The 16,416-nt window shown below is 35.4% G+C and overlaps 1 protein-coding gene and 1 pseudogene across 1 annotated transcript; both read left to right on the top strand.

Annotated features, from left to right (window-relative positions):
• Positions 1 to 387: 387 nt before the first annotated feature.
• LOC108665153 (splicing factor, proline- and glutamine-rich-like) lies at positions 388 to 3,512 on the top strand. The gene is made up of 3 exons (XM_018151878.2): positions 388 to 655; positions 2,106 to 2,226; positions 3,460 to 3,512. The coding sequence occupies exons 1-2, from the start codon at positions 412 to 414 to the stop codon at positions 2,195 to 2,197; spliced, it is 336 nt and encodes a 111-aa protein (XP_018007367.1). The 5' UTR covers positions 388 to 411; the 3' UTR covers positions 2,198 to 2,226; positions 3,460 to 3,512.
• Positions 2,474 to 9,975, top strand: LOC108665152 (annotated as a pseudogene).
• Positions 9,976 to 16,416: the final 6,441 nt, after the last annotated feature.

Genomic DNA, 16,416 nt, shown 5'->3' on the forward strand with positions numbered 1-16,416 from the left:
TTTCGAATTGAAGAAATAAATTGTCGATTTTCTGACTCTTTGAATTGGAGGATATATATATCTATATATCTCTTAAATGTTGGATTTCGTTGTTTCTATAGGATGATTAGAAATTGAAATATATTTACAGTTATTGTGCAGGTTATTGACTTATGTTTATAAATGATATTTTATCAAAAAAAGATACTGTGGCATTAATTTTCCACGCTATTTTCAATTTTTTAAGGATTATGTTATTGCTGATATTATATTGGTATTTTATTTAATGCTAATTCAATGTAACATACGTTATTCAATAATTAAAGTTCGAAAGATTTAATGTCCAATTTTAAACGAAATATTCAATGAACTATTTCTTCAGGACAAAATTTGCCGTCGATTAAAAAATTAAAGTTGATTAGTATAGAAAAAATGCCTTTGAAGCTCGGTGTCCGACTGAAAAATAATCAATCTGAGCTCGGGTCCAAGCTTTCGTTCCCTGGCAAAGGCCACAAAGTCTCCGACTCTCCCCCGACTCCGGACCCACCAACAATTTCTGTCCCCCGGAGTCTTAAGCCACAGCAGGATCAACAAATCCCTTCGCCAGAAATTCCTGGTCCAGCAGCCCCATTTGAGGGTTTCGCTAATCCAGGAACCGCATTGTGTCCTCCCAAGGGTGAGTAAATATGAATATCTATAATAAATATCTATAGATAAACAGATGCTTAATTTTAAAAAGTATCATTTATATAAAAAATAAAATTATATAAAAAATAAAAAATAATAATAAAAATGAATATCTATAATAAATATCTATAGATAAACTGATGCCTAATTAAAAAATTACCATTTATATAAAAAACGTCCATATAATTTTGCTCGTAAATTTCTGTATCATTGTTCACAAAGTGTATAAACGATAAACAAACAAAGTGTACTAACGAAAAGTTTTTTAATATTTATTTATTTATTATTACAGAGGTTGATATGATTGATTTTTTGAGCTCGTTTACAGATCGGCGCTCACTTCTTCTACCACTGAGTTGAAATGGCATGCTGTTGATTGACTATTAAGACGTTGAGATGGCGACTATTGAGATGGCGTATTTCTCTAAATTGATATTAGTGCCTAAAATGGTAGTTTTTCTGCAGAAATGTGGTGATCCGTCCTATTGTATTGGGGCTAACTTTTGCATGAGTTTTGGCCTTCCTTAGCTTAAGGTATTATAAATCGGATTGACAGGGTTGTAGTTACCGTTAAAGTTCACAAAATGTTGGTAATGTTAATAAGGGAATATACATCGTTGATACACTTCTACTCTACTTTACAAAGAATTAGATATCTGAGGAAAAAATGATTCTTTGGCGCTTTTAGTGTAGCTGCTATTTTATGATTAAACGTGTCATTACTTATGTCTAAAAATTAGTAAAACATTATTTTTGTAAATTCTGTATTATAAACTGCATTTGACTTTGATATGTTCTGTCGTACTCTGTATTGATTTCACTGAAGGTCTTTTTTCTAGATTTGGATATTCTGAAGCCTTTTTTTTCCTTGATATTTTTTGCAACTCGATTCTGGAACATGCAATTGAGATTTTTTGCTACATATATCCTTAGAAAAAATTCAATTGCAAAATATACTTTACTATTTATGCGGAACTGGTGATTTAATATTGATGCTCCAAAATTCAACTGTCGCCAACGTTTAATAAGTCATTCAACGTGAAACATAATAACAATGAAAAGTTAAAAATAATTACACTTCAAATCATTAAAAATAGTTTGAATTATAGATAGATTTTAGACGATATTTTCGACAATTTTATATGATAAGCAATGTATTTTATGCCTACTATTTCGAGTTAAATTGCTGTTATAAATAATTAAAAATAGTTGAATTATAGATAGATTTTAGACGATATTTTCGACAATTTTATACTATAAGCCATGTATCTCATTAATATTACTTCGAGTTAAATTGCTGTTTATAAATAATTAAAAATAGTTTAAATTATGGCTAGATTTAAGACGATATTTTCGACAATTTTATACTATAAGCCATGTATCTCATGGCTACTATTTCGAGTTAAATTATCTGTTTACATTTTAATTACTTCGCACAGAGTCTCCGACATCATCGACTCGCTCCAGCCCTGACAGATCAGGCCATGGCACCGCACGCATCAACATGACGCCGCCCCCCCCTCCCCGCTGATGAGTGCATCCCCCTCCTACCCTCGGAAGGTAACCCCTCCCTACCCCTCCCTTTTGTCAAAAGATAAATTAAATGAATTCTCTTGAGATTGTTTTGATACACATTCCATTAAACTTATCATAATTTATTTGGTGAACTATTTAAATCGGATTTTGTTCAATAAGATTTTCAATCTAATCTCGACATAACTGGTTATTAAGAATTCATTTTATTCACGAAAAGGAAGAGAAATTCAAGAATATTTATATGTTCTCAGCAATTTTATTGAAATTCGTAATGTATATATCCAATCGTATTAATTCATTAATATGAATTTCCATTTACTGCTTCGTATAATTAAAAAATGAATAATATACATTAAAAAATTACTTTTTATAGACAACACTTCTAAATAATCTAGTGTCTCCAGTGTTATAGATGTACAATGAATTTCTCATTTTATTTTCGAATAATAAAAAAGTTAATTTTCCATTTTTTAATATATACAATTATTTATTCTGCCAATTGATTCATGCATTGCCTCCGACTTCACAAAAGTGTGCAAAATTTCAGATCAATTGGACAGGTAAAACTGTGTTAAATAACAATTATAAGATTTGTAGCTGACAAAATAATTTTTAAATTTTTTTAACATTGGAAAAAAAATTTATTACTAAAATTATTTATTTTGACATTTGATTCATGCATTGTCTCCAACTTTACACAAGTGGGCAAAATTTCAGATCGATAGGATAAGTAGAAGTGTGCTAAATTTCGATTACAAGATTTGTAGCAGACAAACAAACAAACAAACAACAAGAAGTGAAGTTAAAGAGAAGTGTTGTATGAAGTGTTGTAAAAATATTTATTTCTTACTTATTACTAAGAACATTTTATTCTGCCTGAAGTCAAATAGCTCCAAAGTGATTAAATCTACATATAATATCTGTCATAATATATGTGCTATAAGTACAATTGTTAAATGAATAATAAAAATGTCAAATGGATAAATAGGAATATCAGCTATGCTTAATTGATGCAGGTTTAATTTCAGTGAAAATTGATTATCAACAAAAATAAACGGTAACGCTAATTTTTAGTCTTTCTCATATGCTGAAATTATCAATAAAAATCCAACAATTGATAATATCAACAGAAAGACGTGGTTTTGTGTATTATATTTGTTGTATATGACTCTAAAATATAGTTTTTTATTAAAAAGCAGTGAATGTAAACTGAAGGTACGGTAAAAGATCGATATAATATTGAGTTGTTGTACAAAGGAGCGCGATCGCGACGCACGAACTTGCCCCGCTACGAGCCGACCGACTGGGACGACGCGCTGCCTTACGGCGGCAAGGTATACCTGGCGCGCAAGAAAAAACCTGACTCGTGGCCTTGCATCGCTCTACAGGTGATCTTTTTTATTTCTTCCGTCATGGTACGAATAAAATTAATATCACAACTTATCAACTTCAATCATTGATATAACATTAAATCAATACGTGATCAGTAATATAATACATAGCAAACTTGTTCGATTTTCATTTCAACTGTGATCAATAACATAATACATAGCATGCTTGTTCGATTCTTATTTCAACTGTGATCAATAATATAAATTTTATAGCATAAAAAAGGAGATGAATGATTGGAATATCGTGGCAAATAAAATATTGAAGTAAACGCATTGCAGACCTAATAATATCAGGTAATATGCAAATAAGATTGTTTAAATGAAAAAATTATTCACACATCGATGCAAATGAGATAAAAACCAATGCGTGCTTAAATCAGAACTTAGTTCCAAGCCATGCATTCATTGATGACATAGGATTATCATAAATAATTTAGGCAATGCCATGCAGCATGGAAATGCAACGAGATACTTTTACCTCGCTATTGAAGCAATGTTAGGCCAGCCTGTAATGCAGCTGCTCGGCATTCCTTCCGGAATCACTGACGAATTTACTGCGGTTGATTATAGGTTATTTAGGGTCATTCGCTCATGTGTCTATAATTTCCGAAAGAGATGTCGAGGTTAAAATTTTTTGACTAGGCTTACAATCTGCCTCACAAAGCCTTAATAGAGACCCAGAGAAAAGCCACCACTGTGGGAACTAAGCCTGATTAAACAGACTATTTCAATGGCATGACTTCGTTATTCCTTTGCGTGTTTACAAAGCTTTCAACAAATTTCGTTCTGAGTAATGGCACACAGACGTCAGCTCTGTAATGTAATCTGAACCCTTGGACTCCACAAAATTTCCATCCTTGATATTTACAATTGCACAGATATTTTATTTGAAGACAAATTTTTTATTTCTGAGCCAAAAAGCTGGATGGTGGTGTTTTATTGCCGACGGTTTGTTTGTTCATGAAATATGTTTGTCGGAAGTCTTCTGTCTCTTCAGTCTTTCCACTGATTAGTAATCCATTCAATATAAATTGGTGCACGATTCATTAGCTTTGTGTAGACATAGTAGGTACTTGTACCTTTCACGCTTCTGATTGCACACCTTTAATTGCAGTGTACCTCACAACTGTTGATTTCGCCGCAGGCCACAACACAAACGAGAAACAATGCGCGACTCAAAATCTTAAATAAATCACTTCATCTCATCTCCTGAGTAGCATCAACAGCAACGTCCCGAAAAATTCTCTGATATCCATGGGCAAGAAAAACTACACAGGAAACCGTCGTTATTGCGAGACGTAGTAGAAACGAGGCAATCCGTCTCAGCTGAGCGCGGCAATTCCACGTCCGTGATTGCGTGGTGTTTTTCCAGCCCATGGCTGACCTCCCGAGACTTGGCTTCTTCCGCTGATGAGGTTACGCTCACGAGTCTGAGCGCCGTGTAAAGTTATAAAGCAGCAACAGATGTTCAGCGATGATTACTATCAATCCAACTTTTATATAATTTTTTTCTTGGGCATTTTTGTAGGTTCTTATGGCTCTTATGCACACGTGCTTATCAAGCGTCTGCCACGGAGGTCTCAAGTTCAATCTTGTTAAGAGGCAATGCTGAATTTTAATCTCACTCAGCAAGGTTCAATTTTGATTGAATGAAGAAGAGACTGAGTTTGTCTCAAAAAGCCCGTTTCTGCAAGGGCTTCTACAATTTCGAACGAATGACATGGCGAAAATTTACTAGTGTTTAAATTCAATATTTTAATTTTGCTGTAGGTGACGTTGGTACTCTTCGCAGTGGGCATGATGTACTACGGTTGGTATCACACTGAGCATCTCCACTTCCACGCCACAAAACTCTATGGACATTATATACGGTCACCCCGTCGCACAAGCCATGACAGCTGAAAAGTATCTTCATGGTGAGTTTAGTGTTCGGTTTTCAACCCCTAAAAATGATTTATTATCATATATCAAGGACAACATAATTTCAGTTTTCTATTAAATCATACTAATATATCTTTGTAGATTGAAGTATTACATAGTCTTGTCTTACCGTAAAAAATTTATGGGAGCACTGCATGGGGACTAAATATTTTACTGGTAAGGTATAGACTATATAGACTATATATAGGCTGACATTCTGAAAATATTAAGAATATTGAATAAATCAAATCGACTTAACAGCTACATTTTGAGGCTCTCATATGAATAATATATAAGCCACTATTAATATCAACCAAGAATTGGCCTATGGAGGAGAATATCACTCTGCCTAGGTAGCGAATGAGACATGGCAGAGGAGAGACGAGATCTAATGTGACCCTCTCAGCACCTGATCTAAGTCCATTAGCATGACTCCTTCGGGAGCAAGAAGAGGTCACATCAACCTAGAACTAATTGATAATTTAAAATGAGAACAGAATTAATCCTTAAGACCTATGGTCAAACAGATGTAATTTATCTATTTTATTGTAGTTATCGTCAACCTCTCCTGGAGCAATGCTTGGTGACGATCGAGTTAAAAATCCTTAAAACACATTGGGCAGAAAGTAATTCTAGAAGGCCAAGGAGGAACTATACCTTCACTCGTGTGGTTCTATTAATCTGTTTAAATTAATTTAATTGAGTTTGCGTATTAAAGTTTAAAAAAGGGGAGTTTTATTTGCAAGGAAGACGGGAAGGCTTGCCTCTCTATCATGATGCATCCATCGAGCATCCCTGTGATATGAAGGCTTTCGGAATTTCAAGTAATTTTGGGATTTGAGAATCTCTGGGAAACTAAGAAGTCAAAGAACACGATTCAAGGTTTTAGCAACGAAAACAAGCATTGAAAATTAAATGTCGATAACAAAGATAAGATTCCCTCAATTTGGATCATAAACCTACCTGAGAAATCTGCAGCAAATTAACAAAAATTGTACACACTTTTTTTCAAATTTTTGGTTGAAAATTCTTGTCATAATTTTAATAGAATAATACTAAATCGAAGGAAAAATTAAAATAATGTACTGAAATTGCATGACACACGATAACCCTGCCATAATCATCGCACTACTTGGCTGACGATAAATCACTAATGGCCGTCTGATTTCTATGGCAAAAATTATCGACCCCCCAGTAAAATTAAATCAATCACCCATCAAATAAAAAATAACGATCAAACCGAATGTCCACTAATGACCGTAAAATTAATATAGCTTTTATTATTGAAATCGCAATAATGACCATAAAATTAAAAGATCGATAATAAGTGAAAGCCCAATAATGTCAATCAGATAATAAAAACTCTAATAACCTAAGCCCACTAATGAAATCACATTTAAATGATAACTATGACAAGTCTCTCATGGATAACTACCAAACTGAAACAACTGTTTTATCCGAAATAACATCAATGATCAGTAAATTAGAATAACGATAATTACCGTATACATCAATTACAATAACCATCAAATTACGAATACAATAACAGTGTTCTTGAATATATCCTCACCAATAAAGACCGTTAAAAAGTATGACTAAATTACAATGGAAACCATGGCCGTGCAGGCAAGGGGGTGGAGAAAAACCATACGCTCGCGATGGAGTGGTACAAGAAGGCGGCGCGGCAGGGGCACCCGCATGCCTCCTATAACCTGGCGGTGGGGCGTCTTCAGGGTATGGACGTGGGGCTCAAGCCAGGGTATGTTAATAGTGGATCAGTGTCCATACTTACATCATTTTTACATCGTATTGGTCAAAACCAGGGTCTACATGTAATACAGGTTCAAGAGAGGGTCTACGCGAAATTTAATTCAAGTATTATAATTGTATATTAGGAGTTAAAGCCAAAATCTAATTCCCAATTTAATAATAGTTTTACATGTAACTTTTCAAGACAGGGTAATTGTACGTCCTTATTTTATTTACATTTGAACGAAATTTTAAAGGGCTCAAGCCAGGGTATGTTAATAAAGCCCATACTTTCAAAAAAAGTTAAGAGATCGTAAGTACATCTGCCAATCATTGACGGCCTTTCAAGCAAATCCACCAATCATAGACAAGAAAGTAGAGCGTAAGTACTTACGTTCATTTAGCGAGTTTTGAAAGTATGGCCCCAGGTAGCTCCATTGCTTGATCCCGTAACATATGAAGCTGAAGGTATGTTAAGACAATGACTTTGGTTTTAACAAATAACCTATAAAGGTAGTATTAAGCCGTGGTACAGACCTAGGCCAATACCTTCAAAAAAAGTTAAGAGATCGTAAGTTCATCAGCCAATCGTTGACGACCTTTCAAGCAAAATCCACCAATCATAGACAAGAAAATAGAGCGTAAGTACTTAGGTTCACTTATCGAGTTTTGAAAGTATGGCCCCTAGACTTATGCATCTTATAAACCTGTATATAGGTCCGTATCTTATTTAAATTTCACAAGAGTGAGTTGAGCCTGGCTGCACCACAAAGTAATGTCATTTTATATCGTATTTGTTAAAACCAGGTTTCACCTTTAGAATTTAATTTAATTTTATTGAAAACAGGTTCAAGCGAGGGTCTGCGCGAAATTTAATTCAAGTATTATAATAGAATATAAGGAGTTACAGCCAAAATCTAATTCTCAATTTAATAAAAGTTTTAAATGTAACTTTTCAAGACAGGGTAATTGAATTTCCTTATTGTATTTAAATATTGAACTAAATTTTAAAAGGTTCAAACCAGAACTTTGCCCTAATATGATTAGGCACGTCGTCCAATTATTGAAATAAATACATATTGCAGTAGGTTCTTCACTATCATATATTGTAAATTTCAATTACACGAATTAAAATTAAAATATGGCTTTAAAAAAAATTGTATTCTCTTGTTTTAGAGAGGCGCACGAGTTGATCAAGCATGCGGCAGCCCAGGGTGTTATTGAAGCTGCTGATGTGTTGCTCAAAGCCTGCTCCAAGGGACGTTGTGACGACTAACGACCGCGGAATGACCAGTAACGTTATGACGATATGACGAAGGGAAGCCGATTAGCGTCATTTCGATCTCGCTGATCAACACCGTTTATAAAGAATAGAAATTTATAAAGAATACTCTCAAGAATACTGTGTTGCGATTTTCTGGACCTACAAAAGGCCTTTGATTGTGTGAATCACCAAGTTCTATAGGGTAAGCTCCACCGTTATGGAATTAGGGGGACTTTCCTTACACTTATTCAGTCTCAACTCACGAACAGAGTCGTCGTCGCATTAAACGAGTTCAGTTCCCCATTTAGGCCCATGAAAATAGGTGTATCTCAGGGCTTTGTACAATGGCCTCAATTCTTTAATATTTTATTTATGATATCGCCTAATCTTTTATTGTGAATTACATGCTTTTTTGCCGATGACGCCGTGTTCTATGTCTCGAGAAACTCATACGACGAAGCGTGGACAATATATCAGAGCTGTCATTGAATCTGTCCAGATAGCTCCTTGCAAACAAGCTAGTGGCACATACAGACAAGGCCACGTTGATGCTTTTTACTCCCAGACCCCTTTCCGTTTTACGTTTTCCGTTTTACATCCCTTCAATGTGACTACCTTACAATGGGTCGATGAATTCTATTCAGATATCTTGGTTTAATCTTCAATAAGATATCCTTCAATAAACATCCTTCAAGACATCCTTCAATAAACACATTAACCACGTCTGCCAGGGACTGAGTAAAGCCCAAGGAGTTTTGCGTGCTTTATTAAATGTTCTACCTTTCCCTTCATCAAATATGCTTTTCTATGCATTGTCCTTATAGGCAGTGGAAAATTTTAAAACTTGACGATGTGCTCAGAGTGCAGCTTTTAAAATTCATGAATAGAACACTTTTCCATGATGAACGTCTTTTTAAATTTGCCCCCACACACCACCCAACACTTTCCTAAAACACCAAGCAGGTGCGTTCGATTTAACTTACCACCTGTTCGTTTAGAAATAGAAAAAAGCGGCTTCGTTTTCAGTTGTGTCAAATATTTTAACGAATCGAGTTCAAATAAGGTTGCTCCAAAATGCTTTTGAAAATAAAATTCCGTGATAATATCCTTAACCAGTATTAATTTTATTTCGATTATTACGCAAGTTTTACGCCTTTTGGCTAGATGTTTTCAATTGTACCCTGTTTTACTCAGTGTAATATTGATATTGCCTCTGTAATGTTGACTTTTTTATTATGACATGAGGTTATCAGTTTTCCTAAGCTTTTATCAATGGGCTTGATTATTTTAGAAATGTATTACTTATTTGTCCGCATCGTCATCTTATTATCAGCAGAATATAGTTTTATATCTATTATGTTGCCTGCGAAACTTCTCCAGCTTATACTGTATGTGCATTCACCTGAAAGCCTTGCTATTTTATTTCACGTTTCTAATATATTTCATTGTAACGGGTGATCCTATATGTGTGAATCAATCAATCAATCAATTCTAAAATGCATTGCATGATATGATTACGATAAATATTTTAATTGATCATTGAATGGACACATGTCTGACAATTATTACAACTGTGATTCATTTCCATAATTTTTAAATGGTACATAATTGAAAAATTAAGTTGCTACAAAAAATTCACAATATTGTTTTATTCCTCATTATTGAATTCGATGAGTTCATGCAGTCTGTCTCTACATATTTTCCCCCCGTTCAAAAATTTTCTTGCTTAATTGTTTCTAATTGTAAAGAATTGTGGTGAATGATGCTAGCTTTCAAGCAACTAAATTCAGTGGAGACTATTTAGAGGACAGGCGGATTAATGAAGATAAAAACGGGAGTTGCAGCCTGAAAGTAAACACGGCTAATTGATAATAGGTCGGAAAAAGGGAAAAACAATACCTTAGTTGTGCTTTTTCGTCAAAAAATAAGTTAAAATGTTTTCAACTTAAATTAACTGAAAATTTCACTAAAGATTTCATTCATGCGATCCTGCGCCAACGAACAATTATTACTAAAAAAATGGGGTGCGAATTCATAGGAATTGAAGTCACTGAAGCTTTTCTTAGGTACATAAGTTTTCACAGGACAATTCCGTTATGCGCAAAATTGAATTGTTTGAAACTATTTATTTGCTGCAGACATTGAAGCGTCGAAAACAGAGGAACATCGGCGGTGTAACTGTGATTGCCTCCCGAGCGCGCAATAACGACAAGCAATAACAACCTTGCCGCGCAGTTGGTCGTCTCGCCGACGATGCATGAAGTTGTGTTGCAGGTTAGGACCGAGATCGCGGCGTGAGTGGTAATTTGAGGTGAAGATTTGAGCCGCTGCAGGTCGATGTTGTATATCGTGTTGCAGGTCGTGTTGCAGGTCGTGTTGCAGGTCGTGTTGCAGGTCGTGTTGCAGGTTGTGTTGCAGGTCGTGTTGCAGGTTGNCGCCTTTGCAGGCAGATTGCATTGCGGGCATTTGAGCCGCTGCAGGTCGATGTTGTAAATCGTGTTGCAGGTCGTGTTGCATCCCCTTTGCAGGCAGATTGCATTGCGGGCATTTGAGCCGCTGCAGGTCGATGTTGTATGTCGTGTTGCATGTTGTGTTGCAGGTCGTGTTGCATTCCCATTGCAAGCAGATTGCATTGCGGGCATTTGAGCCGCTGCAGGCCGATGTTGCATATCGTGTTGCAGGTCGTGTTGTATTCCCTTCGCAGGCAGATTGCATTGCAGGCTGAGTTGCAGGGCGTGTTGCGGGCCGTGCTGCAGATCGCGTTTCTGATCGTGTTTCTGATTGCTTTGTAGGCCGTGTTTCGGGTCGTGTAGGTTGCACGTTGTATTGTGGGTGTGTTAAAGGGTTTAAACCACCGTCTTGTGGAATATGTTGCAGGTCTTCTGTTGCCCGTTGTGATGTGTGACCCGCGGGTTGTGAGCCGTGCAAGAAAAAAAACGAGGGGGTACGTTGTGTTGACGACCGGATCTAGGTAGTTGTGCATATGAATTGAAAAGAAACGTACGTATACTGGGCTAGTAACTGGTCGTGCTGGTCATGTTATAGCCTTTGTTTAAGGCTTCAATGGGAATTTTGGTAGAGTATTTTTGAAGTTTTAGTTCAAGTGATATCTAGTACATCTTTCTGGCAAAATTACTAATGCTTTCATATAAATTATTTGCATATAAGTTAAATGCCCTTGGCAATGATTATTTAATTGAGAAACGTGTTTTCTTGCTTTATCCAATCGTCCTTGATGAAAGCTTATTGTAAAAGCAACAAAAGTGTAGTAAGTGCTTCGTAAACTACGCAGGATGAGGAGTTTATGTGTAATTCTCAATAACAAACGAAATACAATCTAGCGCAGAGCATACATTGCGGACTTTGCAATGAAGCGACCGATATTCAGACCGAATGTATTTGCATATAAATCAACACGTCTAGCCAAGGCTTTAAATGAATTTTCCGGTGAGAGTTTCGAATTTTTAAGTTGAAGTACAGTTAAACATGATAAAAACACTAATATCGAAAGTGAAAAAAATATCTGTGTGCAAATCAAATTTGAAAATTCGAATTACAAAATCACTTTCTATATAATATCTCTATAGTATTGTATGTTGCAGTAGAGTATATAGAGTATATAATATAGAGTATAAAATTGCAGATTCAAAAATTATAGTTGAATAACTTTCATCCCGCACGTTTATTCTTCGTGGTTAAATTTTAACTAAGTTTTGTGTTGACGCGAATCGAAATCTCATTCATAGTTACATTTAATTCACGCTTATTATTATACCACATATTTCATGCACTTTCAATATCATAACGATTACTAAAACAACAGCAAAAATTCTGACATATGTTTGATAGTTTAGTATTTTGAATACATCTGCAATGACTGCGACAGCGATGTTGCTAGAGGATCTACAATGAAAAGATGAGAGCGCAATCGCTGCGCCGCCCCATAGACTGCATAGCAAACTTAGGACGAACTTGCATAACGTCATTGCTAAACTTCCCGATTCAGCACTCAACTTTGCCTGCTATCTAATGCGTAAAGTTCGGAATCCCAGCAAATTATTATAGTAATTTTTAGAACAAATATTTCATAAGTTTTCCTATATGAAGAATCGTGATGTTTATATGAGTAAAATGTAAGCGACATTCGAGTGTCCCGTTAGAGAAGTAAGTAGCTTATAAAATCAACAATTCTTTCATGCGAATGTTTAACGAAACACAAAAGTGCACTATGCAATTAAGTTATAGACACCTTAACTCTCAAATATATAGACAAATACAAAAATTTTCTAGTTGATAGTTTGAAATTAGAAGTAATAAAGATACCACAATAATTTATAAGTCTAATCGGCAGCGATATGTTTATTCAATTTGAAAGTTTTTCTACGGTAAGATTATCCGGGTCTAAATTAGGAATTAGCAAATGGTGTAAAAATAAAAAGGTAATTATCAACCGGTCCAGGATTATTGACTTTTCCAGTTTACACTTAACTCCAATTAATATTCGCGAACAAGAAAAGAATTCTGAACAGTGACAATTTATCAAAGTAAGTTTCAGATAATAAATGTCCTGTAAAAGAATGAATGTTGGCTTCAAAGTTGTGATCTTAGGAGAAGATGATAATACTGTCAACTTTAATATAAGTTCGGGAAAGTCATCAATGCGACTCATTTGTTATGAAAGAAAAAAAAAGTTCGTGGCGGTAATCTTGATCCCATTTAAATAAATTTAAAGTTGTGCTGGCTCCTTACAAGATCTTGTCATTACCGATCAAGGATAAAAAAGTTAGACCAAAATGCCATATCCTGGAAAGTCGGCTTATCAGTGCAGGAAGAAGTTAAAGCTCAGCGATATCGGTCTATCATAGCATGATGAAGGCCGAGGCTCGGGAATACCGCATCATTCGATCTTTTCCACAGAATTTTCTCTTAATAAAGCAAGTTGAGGAAAGAGATCATGACATTTTCGAGGGCATGTTGGTGAAGATTGTTGTGGTTTTCTCTCGGCAAATCCGCACGTGTTTTTAAGAAAAATATGCAAAGTCACGGGCTATTTTCGAAGCCTAGTTTTATGCACACGATTGCAACCTTTTTTATTTCAAGTTTTAATCTCATTCCTCAAAGAGAAAATTAGGATCGGAAGTTTGCAAGATTTTTGGGATTACGTACAAACGAGAGATTTCTGAAGTTTATTTTGCGCGGTGTTTTACCTCATAGAGTAATTTTATGCTCTGACAAAAAAATGCACTCTATTAATTATTCATCAACACATTATATTCCCGTTTATTATGGCTAGCATTATTTTATATTTTCAGATTTTTTAATGTTTTCTCGAAACTTAACAGCTTGTAATAATTGCTCCATCATATAATCACAAAAATCGGAAGGTTAGAGCAAATATCATGACTATAAGTTGTTGAATGAAGACTTGTTTTTTGTTGTTTAATTCAATCAATATGAGTTTCCTTGATAGCCATTAATTGCTATGGTTCATCCGACACAAATTTTTCGGTAAATTAACAGATAATGAATGTTAGGAATGCTATTACTCAATTTTTTACATTAAATCTGCGTCATCACTCATTGATGTAAAATTTCCAATGAGGTAGGAAGCAGTCGAAAATTAATCTGTACAATACGCAAAATAACCATCCAAATTATATGCTTAACATTCCAGTTTCCTCATTGCGAATAAATTTCAAACGATTAATCGCCGGAGGAAAAATATCCCATTTTTTTGCCTTCCATACTACGCACGTGACTTGAAATTGCGGTTAAATTTTAGTCCAGACAACAGGATAAATTAATTTCTTAGTTTCGATTTATGGTCAACATTTATTATGATCGACATTTTCCCATGTCACTTAACTGATTTCTAAATCACCGGATATATAAAGCAAGTTGACGTGAATATTTTATAATAACGGGTAATAATTATATTTAATTTATGATCGAACATGCAAACTATAGCGGTTCAATTACCAGCCATTTAAATTAACATTGAAAATATGCTTATGGAAGTTTTATTTTAGGATGGAACTTCTAGTTAACTGAGCAAGTACGATGGAAGTGACTGTCGTGTCACTGGCTTTTATGTGCCAGTCGTCGAAGCAACTTCACAGGAGAGAGGAATCACATTCAATTGAATTACCATAGTTTCAATGACAATTTCTTTAATTCGTTACCCATTCCTTACCCGTAAAAATACTTCTTCACGATTACCTTTTTCACTCATTATTCCAACCAAAAATAATCTACTGCACATATTTAGCGTATTTTCTCATTTATGAAAAAAATGCACTATTGTGCTCGCCATGTCCGTCCGTCCGTCTGTCCATCTGTCTGTCCATCTGTCCGTCTCTCCGTTCGTGACTTCACGACGAGAAAATGCGCTCTCTGTCACTCACTACAGTGAGTACTGAGTTATATTTTTTTCAGATTTCGCGAGCAACTGAAAGTTCGTAAAGCTTCATCCAGAGCTCTGCCCTTCCCTCACTTCTATGTTGAAAGTTATTCGTTTTCCCTAATTTTAGGGAGCGTCAAAGCTGCGTCGCACCGAGGAGCCACTTTGAAATGACCGCCATTTTTTCTGGACTGCAAACTATCAGCCTGAGGAGGCCTATCTTTCACAGGCCTATAAGGAGACTTTTAAACTATAACCTCATGGAATTTATTGTTAACTCCGAAGGATGGTCAATCACTAAAATATTGATGCATTATCCCTTTCTTCCCATTTTTCTGTTTTGAAAAATCCATTCATGGGACTCGGGGGGATAAAGAAAGGTAGCTTCCGAAGAGTAAGAAGTTGACTATATAGATGCAAAATGAAATTTCATCTTAAAACACATATTTCTAAAAATGGTATTAATTTGCTTGAGTGTTTGTTTCTAGTTTGTGACGGGACCAGGACACAGAATGACGTGGGATGACTATGGATTCGAATTAATTTCAAAAGAAAATTATCATTCATAAACAACAAAAGTTGTCAGATTCATTTTATTCACTAAATTCTTGTTGGATTTCTCAGTGACGTCTCCTAAATGATACCTTCTCTGCTATACCTTCTCCATGATACTTTCTCAGTAGTACCAAACACTGTTATTTTTTATCCGTTGTACCTTCTCCCCGATGCCTTTTCCGTGAAAATACTTTCTCAGTGGCACCTAATGGTGTCCATGATGGCTTCTAACATGTATTTTCTGCCATTCCTTCTCCATGTTGTCTTCTTCTATGGGATACTCTCTTTTGCTGGCCAATTCCAGGATGTTTCCCATTTATTTTAATAGGCTGATAACCGATAACAAGTTAATAACAACATTTTGCCGTCACCTGTTACCTATCTCAGCAAATTTGGAGTGCACACATTTCGCTTATCTTATTCAGTAACCATTTCGTGGCACCAAAATTTTTGTCATTAAACTAAGTCGCTATCGCAGCTGCCACTAAGCAGTTAATTAGACCAACAATTGCATGCGGGGAGAGGGCAATCTGAAGCCTAAGAGGCTGTGTTATTGCGCCTTCACTTTAATGAGCTTACCTGCTGCTGCAAAAACACCTGTAATGAAGTCTCAAGTGCCTCGTGATAACAAGTCTGCACTATGTTTAAAGTAACAAGTGCTTCATGATGGCACGAGTGCTCTTATATAACAAGTCTACAATCGATTTGGCATATTCGCTTATTCGAGGATGATGCGATACCAGTTTGCCTTTCTTCAAACAAAGTTAAACTACAGGGAGAAGCTGTCTTCGGCCTTTCGTGTCGTACTTAATAATTTGATTGAGAGCTATCAGTCACACCTCGATATTCAAGTTCTTCAATCACTTCTATTACTGAAGTTCGATAATATTTGGGATCTAAACTTTCCCTCTTATATCAAAGAAGAATATACGTAA

This window comes from Hyalella azteca, unplaced genomic scaffold, assembly GCF_000764305.2.
Source record: "Hyalella azteca isolate HAZT.00-mixed unplaced genomic scaffold, Hazt_2.0.2 contig1851, whole genome shotgun sequence".
Taxonomy (NCBI): Eukaryota; Metazoa; Arthropoda; class Malacostraca; order Amphipoda; family Hyalellidae; genus Hyalella; species Hyalella azteca.

Coding starts and splice junctions, on each gene's coding strand:
- LOC108665153 (XM_018151878.2), top strand. CDS start 412: ATGCCTTTGAAGCTCGGTGTCCGACTGAAAAATAATCAATCTGAGCTC. Junction 656..2,105: donor CGCATTGTGTCCTCCCAAGG/GTGAGTAAATAT, acceptor TACTTCGCACAG/AGTCTCCGACATCATCGACT.